At 38.5% G+C, this 12143-nt stretch overlaps 1 protein-coding gene across 1 annotated transcript; it reads right to left on the reverse strand.

Moving 5' to 3' along the window:
- Positions 1-1510: 1510 nt before the first annotated feature.
- LOC103260791 (coiled-coil domain-containing protein 173-like) lies at positions 1511-11951 on the reverse strand. The gene is made up of 2 exons (XM_008058442.1): positions 11806-11951; positions 1511-1773 (listed from the first exon to the last, which is right to left on the reverse strand). Exons 1-2 carry the CDS (start codon positions 11870-11872, stop codon positions 1511-1513), a joined length of 330 nt encoding a protein of 109 aa, XP_008056633.1. The 5' UTR covers positions 11873-11951.
- Between the last annotated feature and the right edge of the window lie 192 nt (positions 11952-12143).

Below are 12143 nucleotides of genomic sequence, written 5' to 3' on the forward strand. Positions count from 1 at the left end.
TGGGTCTCGAACCCGCGGTCTCAGGCAACCCACTCACCTCAGCCTCCCAAAGGCGTGGGATTACAGGCTAAGCCACCGAGCCCAGCTAGGTAAAGATTTCTTAGATAAGCCACTAAAAGAATGATTCATACCAAAAAAATTGATAAACTAGACTTTACTAAAATTAAAAACTTGTGTGCTTCAAGACACAGTAAAGGGAATGAAAAGTCGAGACACAGACCGGGAAAAATATTTTCAAATCAAATACCTAATAAGGGACTTGTATTTATAATTTATTTCTAAAATTCTGTAAACTTAATAATAAAACACATCTAATTTTAAAATAGTCAAAAGATTTGAACAGACACATCACCATAGAAGATATACTGATAGAAAGGTAGAAATAGTTTCATGGCTGGGCTTGGTGGCTCAGCCTGTAATCCTAGCACTTTGGGAATCCAAGGCGAGTGGATTGCAAAATCCCGCGGGTTCGAGACCAGCCCGGGCAACTTGGCGAGATGTCGTCACTACCATAAATCAAAAATTTGCCAAGCATGGTAGCGTGCACCTGTAGTTCTGGCTACTTGGAAGACGGAGGCAGAAGAATCGCAAGAGCCCAGCAGGTTGACGCTGGGGTGGCCATGAGTGTGCCACTACACTCCAGCCTGGGTGACGGAGTGAGACTCTGACTCAAAAAAAAAAAAGAAAAAGAAAATAGGTTCATGAGAAGATGTCCAACATCATTTTTAACTAGAGAAATTAAAATTAAAACTATAAAGAGATATTTCACACCTATTAGAATGTCTATAATTTAAAATATTGACCAAACCAAGTATTGGCAAAAATGTAAATGAAATAGAACTCTCACAGATTACTATTGGGAATAAAAATTACAACTACTTTGCAAAAGAGGTCAGAAGTTTCTTACGAAGTTAAATATACACCTACCATATAAGACAGTCATTCTACACCAAGATATTGACCAAGAAAAAGAGAAGCATATGCTCATACATAGACTTATACATCAATGTTCATAGCAGTTTTAACTGTGATAGTCAAAGAATAGAACAACTCAAATATCAACATTTGCTCGATGTCAAACCTTCAACAAGTGAACAGATAAAAAAAACCAGGGTATGTCCTTATGAAGGACTACTATTCAGCACTAAAAATTAATGATACACACAACAGGAATGAATCTCAAAGTAGTTACACTGAATGAAATCTATAATAGGAAGTAGATCAGTGGTCAGCTTAGGGATGGGAAGCAGGGTCAGGGAGGAGTGAGAGGGAGTAAAACAGGGCATGGGAAAACTAAGATTAAGACTATCTTAATTGTAATGATGGTTTTGGGGGTGTATACATATGTCAAGAGTTATTAAATTATATACTTCAAATATGTCCAACTCATAGTACACTTATACCTAAATAAAACTATTGCCTATGTGTTTCAATGCATTTTATTATATTTTGCACATAAAAATATTTATAAAAGAAGTATAAAAGAGTACGAAGAAACAAGATTAAGTCTTTAGTGCATGTGTACTCCTGGATGGTTAATACTTACTGCATATGTATTAGTCCAATGTTTCACCACTTCTTGAGATCGGAAGTGCATTTCTTTCTTTGCCTTTCTTTCTGCACGAAGGCGTGCTGCTTCTCTTGTCAAACTGTCAAGGCTATTTTGAATCCTTTTCCATTCATTGTGTGGAATTATGGTGACCTGCTGGAGATCCACTTTGCTAGGTAGAAGAGGCGGATACAGAATTTGATCTTCTTCAGAGTTTCTTATTTCTAATAAAAAGTTGAAATGGTTATTAAAGACTTTCAGGAAGTGTTTAAAGTGATATTTTTTCTCAGAAATTTCTATGTCATAATGATACCTGGAAATTGTTTCAAATATTTAATTTATTCTAGTTATCCTAAGAACATCTAGGGTTAAGTAAAGAATAATAATAATAATATAAAGCCTTGAAATCAGAATAGATTTGAGTCCTTGCTTAGTCATATTCTTTCTGTGTAAACTTGGGCAAGTCATTTAACTTCTTGGAATCTCAGTATCCTCATCTTTAAAATTGAGATCAACAATACCTATCCCAAAATGCTGCTATAAAAGCATTTTCAAAGTTAATAAAGTGGCAGCTTATAAATGGATAACTTTGGGGATGTCCATCTTGTGGGGTTTTATTGTGACTGACTCTATTCAACCTCTTGTCCACTGAGTAGTAACAATGCAATTTGGAAAACAGACTATAGTCCCGGGGTAGGCCTAATTAGTTTAAGAATACTTGTATCTCCCTTGACAATAATTATTTCTCTAATAAGCAAAAAAACAGGACAAGAGGTTTACTTGCAACTTTTAGAAAAAAGTTCCTTGTTTTTCTGGAAGAGACATCCAAAAGGCTCTCAAGCTAGATATGAACAAGGAAGCAAGAAGGACAGATAGGCAGCTATCCTATGACCACAAGAGAAACCAGCCTTGAGTGAAGCTGTTATAGCAAAGAAGCTGTTACTGCAAATAAAAAACAAAGGAAGAACTTGGGGAAATGATGATCTCATGATGCTGCTTATCAATCCAAACCGAAGCCTGGAGTTCATGTTATATGACTGAATACCTTTACTTATTTTTGAACATGATTGAGTTGGGTATTCTGTAAACCCATTCATAGCATCCTAAATGACACAGTGGAACTTGCAACTGCTCTACTTGAAAAAATGCTCCTACCCTTTTAATCAATTGAGACTCTTAATTATTAACAAACTTACTCTAGCTAGTTTAAGCAGTAAAGGAATTCATTAAGGGACATTAGGTAACCTACTGAATCTCCTAGAGAGCCAGAGTCATCCTTATAAGTACATATGCAAAACATCACACAAACCACATCATGAAGTTCCAGTGAAGGCCCATGGCAACTGGCACAGAGTAGACAGACACCTCAACCTGCCCCATTTACAACCTGCCTCACTGGATACCATATGCATGAACCTTCACCACTGTTGTCTCTGAAACTGGTACACTTTTGCCAACATTTTCTCCAAAAAAAAATGGATTCAACATGCTGTTAGCTTCCTTATGTTGCTCTTTTCAGAATATAAATCTGGCATATGTTACATTGTTTAGCTGAGTGTTGGTCGTATGCTTCGACTTTAGCTGCAAGGGATGCTGAAAAAAGAAATTCTGTCTTCTATCTTAGAGAGGTAGTACTTGTAGGGGAAGGAAATTCATCAAAATAGAAAAGGCATTTGAATAATGATGAGTGGCCCCAGACATAACAAAGGTAGTATAGCACAGTGGGTGAGAGTGTGGATTCTGGAGTCAGATTACCTGGACTTTTTTTTAAACACACAGTATATTAACTATGTGAATCTAGACAAATTATTTAACCCCTCTGAGGCTGTTTAATTAATTGCAAAGTAGAGTTATAAACAGCACCTACTTTATACAGTTGTTGTGAGAACAAAAGTCATATATGTAAAGAATTTAGGCCAGGCGTGGAGGCTCATGCCTGTAATCCCAGCACTTTGGGAGCCAAGGTGGGAGGATTGCTTGAGTTCAGGAGTTCAAGACCAGCCTGGGCAAAACAGCAAGATCTCATCTCTACAAAAATCAAAGGAAAAAAAATTATCCAGGCATGGTGACATGTATCTGTAATCCCAGCTACTCAGGAGACTGAGGCAGGAGGATGGCTTGAGTCTAGCAGTTCAAGGCTATGGTAAGTCATGATTGTGCCACTGCATTCCAGGACCTGGGTGACAGAGTAAGACCCCAATACAAAAAAAGAATTTTGAATAGTGCCTGGTACACAATGTGTATTAGTCTTCTTACTATTTTTGTGAGGAGAAGAATGAAACAGAAGTAGAGAGAAAGGCAGAAGTAAGAAAATCACATGATTTCTGAAAGAAAGAAAAGCTGCCAGAATCAATTAGAGTTGCTTTGGGGTTTGGATTAAGTGAGAAGATGGTGGCAAAACTAAAGTATGAGTTTAGAACCACAGGTACCACATCTTGTCTACCACATACCAAGTCTCTGCATGCAGAATAAAACCACACAAAGCTGAAAAGTACAATAGTGTCCTGGATCAAGTTATACCTCAATTCTTTGGCATGTGAGTCAAAGTGAGTCTCCTTTTGTTTAAAGTGTTATGTTAGATTAGTCACTTGTAACCAAAGAGCCCTGACCAATACATCCCTATAGGATTATAAGAAATTTTCTTTTTTGCCTAAACCAGTTCAACCTGACTTGTGTTAGTTGCAGTAAGAAGCTAACCAAACAATGCCCTCCAAGTTAAACCACCTGCCTTTTGATTAACATATTGTTAGGCATGTTAATATCTTTTTAATTATTTAAGATGTGAAATAAAATGGAGAAAATTTAATTCACCAAAATTCTAAAGGGGCTCAGTAGAGCAAACAGTCCACTTTGGCAGAAGTTGCTCAGTAGAGCAAATAGTCCACTTTGGCAAAGTATTGTATAGTACAGAGTAAGTAGGCCATGGCAGTGCTGGCAGAAGAACAGGATGTCAGAAAGCTGTGCAATGTGCAGCTTTGACATCTCTCAAATCTTGAGTAGAGTAACTGTATTCACAGGATGTTTTACTCGAGCAGATCTTTTCATGGACTCTCATATAGGAACAGAACAAAGAGAACAACCACAAAAGCAGGAATAGAGGTGGGTAACCACAAAGAAATAAGAGAGAGTGCCCACAGAAAGCTTGGGAAAGGCCTTTTACTATCTCAGGTCACTGAGGTGTCGAGTTTCCCTATATCTTTGAATATCAGGACAGTCCTAGTTGATATCAGAGCTTTAGATGATTTCATATATCCCTGCTTGAATCCACTGGGTTAATACTGAGTTTGGTTCTCAGAGGCCAATCTTATTTCTGAGATATGTACCTCACAGTGTTTCTTATAAGATGCCAGTAGAGGCTGTTAGAGAAGTTAAAGTAAGGAGGGCAGGCCACTGCTAAACAAAGGAACATGAGAGACAGAGACAGACAGAGAGAGAATATAAATAGGCAGAGTCTGAAATGGTAGAGAGGTGACAAAAGCAGTGACAAATGATCTAACGGTTTCTAAAATTAGTCCATGTGCCTGCCATATTAACACGTTTTCCATGGATTACATAATCTTTTGAAATTGAGATATAATACATATAGCATAAAATTCACCATTATACAGCAGGGCACAGTGGCTCACGCCTGTAATCCTAGCACTTTGGGAGGTGGAGGCAAGAAGATTGCCTGAGCCCAGGGGTATGAGACCAGCCTGAGCAACTTGGTGAGACCTTGTCTCTACAATCAATCAAAAAATTAGCTGGGTGTGGTGGTGCATGCCTGTAGTTCCAGCTACTTGGAAGGCTGAAGTGGAAGAATCACCTGAGCACAGCAGGTCAAAGCTGCGGTGGTTGTGAGCACACCGTTGCGCTTCAGCCTGGGCAACAGAATGAGATTCCGACTAAAAAAAAAAATTATCAGATTGTTCACTGCAAATGTATAGCTATATACTAAATTTTGTAAATTGATCATTTATCTTTCAATGCTATTGACCTTTATTAGTTTAATAATTTTTTAGTACGTTCTTTAGGATTTTTTTTATAGAGAATATCATGTCATCTGTGAATACAGAGAGTTTTACTTCTTCCTTTCCAATATGGATACCTTTGGTTTGGCTTGCCTAAATGCTCTGGCTATAATTTCAATTTCTTCTTGAGTCAGTTTCTTTTTTTTTAAGATTAGAACATATAGTTTATTTAGAAAGTAAATTAGAGAGAAAGAGATTCACCTTCCCAAGGTAGGAGAGGGGGCCAAAGCCAGGAAACATGGCCTGGTCATAGCTCAAAGAGCACATGGCCACACCATAGCTTAGCAAGGCAATGGTAAGTCAGTTTCAACAGTTAGTGTCATTTTAGAAATTTGCTTAACTCATTTAGGTTATCTAATATTTTGGCATACAATTGTTCATAGTGTTCCCCAATAATCCGTTTTATTTCTATATGGTGAGTAGTAATGTCTCCTCTTTTATTCCTGATGTTAGTGATTTAAGCCTTTTCTCTTTTTCTCTTGGTCAATCTAGCTAATGATTTGTCAATTTTGTTGATCTCAAAAAAACCAATTTTGGTTTTAGTGATTTTCTCTACTGCTTTTCTGTTTTTTTTAGTTCACTTATTTCCTCTAATCTCTATTATTTCCTTCCTTTGCTTGTTTTGTGTTTCCTTTGTTCCTCTTTTTCCAGTTGCTTAGGGTGTAATGTAAGGTTATTTATTTGAGATCTCCTTTTTAAAATAAATGGTTATGAATTATCTTATGTGTAAACTTAGCTGGATGATGGCAACCAGTTGTTTGGTCAAACATTAGTCTGCGCCTGTAGTTCCAACTACTTGGAAGGCTGAGGCGGAAGGATCGCCGGAGCCCAGCAGGATGAGGCTGCAGTGGCCAGGAGCGGCCACTGCACTCCAGTCTGGGCAACAGAGTGAGACTCCAACTCAAAAAAAAATCTAAAACATTAGTCTAGATGTTTGTAAAGGTATTTTTTAGATGTGATAAACATTTGCAATCATTTCACTCTAGGTAAAATCAATTGACCCCATAATGAGGGTGAGTCTCATCCAATTAGTTGAAGGCCTCAAAAGCAAAGACTGAGATTTTCCAAAGAAGGAATTCTGCCTCCAGTCTGCAACAGAGAAATTCTGTGTGAGTTTCCAGCCTTCAAACTCAAGACTGTAACATCAACTTTTACCTAAATCTCCAGGTTGCCTGCTTGCCCTATAGATTTTAGACTTGCCAGCCCCTACAATTCCATGAACCAATTTATTAAAATAAATCTTAATCTCTCTCCTCTCTCTCCTTCTGTATCCCACAATTGTGGTATTTTGTGTTTCATGTTCATACATCTCAAAGTATTTTCTAATTTTCCTTGTGATTTCTTCCTTGACCCATTTTTTATTTAGGAGTATGTTGTTTAATTTCCAAATATTTATGAATTCCTCAAATTTTTTGTTACTTATTTCAAGTCTTCTATTTATTTGTTGATATTGTCTAACTGTTCTATACATTATTCAAAGTGCGGGTACTGAAGTCTCAATTATTATTACAGCATTGATTAAATCTCCTTTCAATTCTGTCAGTTTTTGCTTCATGTGTTTTGGGTCACATATATGTTTGCAATTATTATATCTTTGTGATGGACAGATTCTTTAGTCAGTATAAAATGTTCTTTGTCTCTAGCAACAATTTTTGTCTATTTTACCTGATTCTGGTATAGACACTCCAGCTTTCTTTTGATTATTGTTCACATGATATATCTTTACCTATCCTTTAATTTCAACCTATTTGTATGTTTGAACCTGAAGTGAGTCTCCTGTAAACAAGATATAGTTAAATGATTTGTAAAATCCATTCTGCCAATCTCTGTCTTTTAACTAGAATTAATTATTATTATTATTATTATTTTTGAGTTGGAGTCTCACTCTGTCACCCAGACTGGAGTGCAGTGGAACGCTCCTGGCTACCACATCCTCGACCTGCTGGGCTCCGGCGATCCTTCCGCCTCAGCCTTCTGAGTAGCCGGAACCACAGGCACACGCTACCACGCCCAGCTGATTTTTTATTTACTGTAGAGATGAGGTCTCGCCAAGTTGCCCGGGCGAGTCTCGAACCCACGGTCTCAGACAATCCACTCGCCTCGGCCTCCCAAAGTGCTGGGATTACAGGCTGAGCCACCGAGCCCAGCCAACTAGAATTAATTTTTAATGTAACTACTGGTAAGATAAGAATTATGTCTGCCATTTTGGTATTTGTTTTCTATATGGCTTATTGTTTGTTTGTTCCTCCATTACTGCCTTCTTTTGTGTTAAATAGATATGTTCTACTATACCATTTGAATTCCCTTGTCCTTCCCTTTACTATAATTTTTAAAAGACTTTTTAAATAGTGGTTGTCCTTGGGATTAAATAAACACCTTGGTTTATAACAATCAAGTTTAGATTAATGCCAATTTCCCTCAATAGTTTACAAAGACTTTGCTCCTATATAGTTCCATTCTCTTTGTGCTACTGTTATACAAATGACGTTTTTTACATTATATGTGTTTTATTATATATTACGTTTTTTACATTATATCAACACAGGTTTATAATTGTTTTCAGCTGTTTTGTAAATCAGAAAAAAAAAGTTACAAACAATAAATACAGTTATATTTTCTTTTATATTTGCCTACATAGTTACCTTGATTAGTACTATTTATTTCTTGTGTCTTTTCATTTACATCTTAAGGACTTCTTTTAGTATTTCTTGTAAAGGAGGCTTGCTAGCAATTAATTTACTCAGTTTTTGTATACCTGAAAATGTTTTCATTTCTCTTTCATTTTTTGTTTAATATGGGATTCCTGAAGTCTTTTTCTTTTAGAATTCTGAATATGTCAACCTGCTACCTCTGGACTTCAAAGTTTCTTATGAGAAATTTTCTGCTTTTAATTGTATTGAAGATTACTTTTATGTGATAAGTTATTTCTCTCTTACTGCTTTCAAAACTTTCTCTGTCTTTGGCTTTTGACATTTTGAACAAAATGTATATGGTTTTGGATCTCTTTGAATTGACCCTACTTAGAGAATCACTGGGTTTCTTGTGTGTGTAGATTGTTTTTCATCAAATTTGGAAAAGTTTGGGCTATTATTCAAGTATTTTTCTACCCCATCTCTGCTCTTTTCCTTCTGGGATGCATATCATACTCATGTTGGTATATTTGCTTGTGTACTACATGTCTCCAAGGATCTGCTCGGTTTTCTTCATTCGTTTTTTTTCCTTTTCTTCTTTCTGATTATCATCATACTGAATAGTCTCAACTGATTTATCTTCAGGTTCACTGATTTTACAAGTTCAAATCTGCTACCGAGCACCTGTAGTGAATTTTTTATTTCAATTAATGTGTTTTCCAACTCCAAAATTTCTATTTTGCCCATGCTGGAGTGCAGTAGCATGATCATGGCTCATAACAGCCTTAACCTCCTGGGACCTGCCGATCCTTCTATCTCAGCCTACCAAGTAGCTGGGACTATGGTGTGTGCCTCCATGCCCAGTTAATTTAAACAATTTTTTATAGACACAAGATCTCACTATGTTGCTCAGGCTGGTCTCAAAATCCCAGCGTGCTGGGACTACAGGCATGAGCCACTATGCCCAGCCAGGAACAGTTTAAACTGAAATGTTTTTCCTGTGTTTGGACCATATTTTCTTATTTCTTTGCATGCTTTGTGATTTTTGTTAAAAACTTGTGTGTGTGTGTGTGTGTGTGTGTGTGTGTGTGTGTGTGTGTGTGTTTTAACTCTGGAAATCAGATTTCCATATAATCTCAAAGTTTGCTATTGTTGCTGATTGGTGACTTTTATTAACTAATTCTGTAAAGTCTGAAATCTTTGTCATATGTGGCCATTGAGTCTCTAATTGGTTAGCTTAGTGGTCAGCAAATGACTGGACAGAGATGTCCTTAAATGACTGGAATTAATAAGCTTCTCAGTCTTTTCCAAGGGGCTTAGAGTGTTGAGGTGTGCTTTCAATGCTCAGGCAGGCAGTTTTCAACTCCATCTTAGCTCTTACTTCTTTCTTACACAGAAACTCAAGGTCTGTCAGAGTTGAGAGCTTCGGGTGTTTTCAGCTCTTTCCTGAACATGTGCATAGCTCCCTGCATGCATTTGGCATTCTAGAGTCCCAGGAATATGTTAGGAAATTTTCCTTTTTTTTTTTAATAATCAATATTTTTATTATGATATTGTGGGGTACAGTTAAGGGTTAGGTATACAAATATGATTAATGTTAGGAACTTTTCAAAGCCCCCTATGGATATCTCATTTCCCAGCTATTCCTTTTATGGTTTTCAGTCAGCTTGCTATTTGCTTCCAGCTATTATTGTCTCAAGTCTGCTTTGTGCTGCCATAACAGAATACCCAAGACTGGTTAATTTATAATGAATAGATATTTATTGTCTCATGGTTAAGGAGGCTGAGAAACCCAGTATCAATGTGCCAGCATCAGGTGTGAAAAGCCTCACATGGCAAAAGGACAAAGAGAGGGCAAGAGGACAAGAGGGCTAGAGAACAAGAGAGAGAAAGGGGGCTGAATACCTGCCCCTTTTATAGTGAACCCACTCCTGAGAGAATGGCATTAATCCGTTTATTCTGCCTTCATGGCCTAATTACCTCTCATTAGTTCATACCTCCCAACATTGTTACATTGGTTAGGTTTCCCATGCTTTTTGAGGGACACATTCAAACCAAAACACTGCCTGAAGCAGCTGTGAAGTTAACCACAGCCACTGATGATGACCTGGTGAGCTCTGTCAGATCAAATAATGACAAACCTCATGAATAAGATGTTCCAAGGAACTGTTACAAAAGTCAAATAATAACAGTTATCTGGTAAATGGGCTTGGAAGGGTGGTCAAACCCTGCTCTGTCCCCTCTACAGGTTGCCAAGTCACTGGTTTTCACCGTGATTGCCGTGGTTTCTGAGCTATCATGGCCTGGGAGAAAAGTATGGAACTAGGACAAGTTAAAATGCCAAAAACCTTGCTGTTGTTGCCAAGATTCAACTCGTTTTCTTGAATAGGCACTGCCCAGATTGTTGCAAGCCTTTCGTTAATTTTCAGAATTTTGAAAAAGTGGGTTTTGACAATTTTTGTCAGTGTTCTTGATTTTACAGAGGAGAGGATTTTCAGAGGCCCGTATTTTAGAATTCTGGCAGATGTCACTCCACTAAGTCTTTATATTATTATCTGTTTTACAAATAATTGTCTACATATCTGAACGCTTCTCATTCTTTACTCTCTTCCAAATGGAGATTATAATTTAGCAGTGAGACTCAGTTGGAAACTTTCAAGCCAGTTGCCACAACTATCAGAGAAATCTAAATCATCTAGTGCAGTACCACATATGGACAAAGTAAATATGTGAGAGTATGCATTTTCAATATGTGCCATGCTGGTACTATTTCTCCTTTTTCAAGACAATACTTTGCTATTACTTCATAAGGTCTCCACTGAATAGATACTCACTGGTGTCCACTAATGGGAGAATGGATAGCTCACTCAGCCTCTGACCCAAGGGGCTCTACTGCTACAGAAGCTCAGGCAATGACATGAACACACTTCAAATTCCCAAGTTTCTAGCTGTCACCATAACAACATTGCTAATTTACAGAATCAGGAAACTATCATAGTAGGAAGTGATAAAGAGTTCTTTAGAAGCTATTTCTATTCCAAAATAAAATTTTTATGTCACAATACCTTGTGTAGCATAATTTTTTTACTCTATTAAAGCATCTGTCTTAGGGAGAGACCTCATCTTCAATTGAGAGAGGAGAAAATTAAGATACTTCCTTCAGAGACTTCAGTAAAGACCAATCAATAGGTTTGCAGGAGAGCCAAGACTCTCTAACAAAAGTCTTAGATATTTCCAAGAGATATTCCGATTCAGAAAGTGAACAGCAAAGCTTAAGCGTACGGGAATTCAGCAAACGCCAGACTCGGAGCTGCAACTGCACTACTTAGGATATGACGAGCCAGGTGGTTGGGGGATCTCTGATTTACCATCTTTTCTTCACCTCTATTTCTGGATACTTTCACCCACCCACCTCAATTCCCCTTTCCCTCTTCCACTCATTCACCTGAGGGCAAAACGGTCTAACTTCCACAGAGCCCAGAGATGCTTATTGAGGATGCTTCCGACCTGATGGAGCCCATCTCAAAAGGCAACCGAAGCCCTCACTCGGCATCCTTGCCTCTCGCCCCATGCCTGGGGGACAGAAACATTCCCTGAATGGGCCGGTTTAGCTCACCTGTGCTCCCCTTCGCCTGTCCATAGCGCCGCCCAAATCGCACCGGCATCTCTGACGAGGCGCCCATCGCTCTTCCAGACCTGGAAAGTTGACTCTGGCGCCAAGCGCGGCGGACTCTAGTCTGGGGAATGTTTCTCAAACCACGTTGTTGCGCAGCAACAATGCCGGAAGTGACGCAGACGTCGCCGAGGAACTAGGAACGCCCCTCAGTGGACAGCGAGGGGCGGGGGGGTTGGAGAGCCGAGGCTTGCGCCTGCGCCCTGGATCCGGGCGAGTGAATGGGGCAACCCGAGTGGGCAGGTGGCAGTCGAGGCGGAAGGACCGAACCCGTGGGAGCG

Source organism: Carlito syrichta, unplaced genomic scaffold (assembly GCF_000164805.1).
Source record: "Carlito syrichta isolate Samal-C Ts95f unplaced genomic scaffold, Tarsius_syrichta-2.0.1 Scaffold303340, whole genome shotgun sequence".
Taxonomy (NCBI): Eukaryota; Metazoa; Chordata; class Mammalia; order Primates; family Tarsiidae; genus Carlito; species Carlito syrichta.

Bases quoted from the DNA above. Each gene is read 5' to 3' on its own strand.
- LOC103260791 (XM_008058442.1), bottom strand. From the start codon at position 11,872: ATGGGCGCCTCGTCAGAGATGCCGGTGCGATTTGGGCGGCGCTATGGA. The intron at 1,774-11,805 runs GTGAGCTAAACC...ACTTTTTATTAG, and splicing joins ACAGGCGAAGGGGAGCACAG to AAATAAGAAACTCTGAAGAA.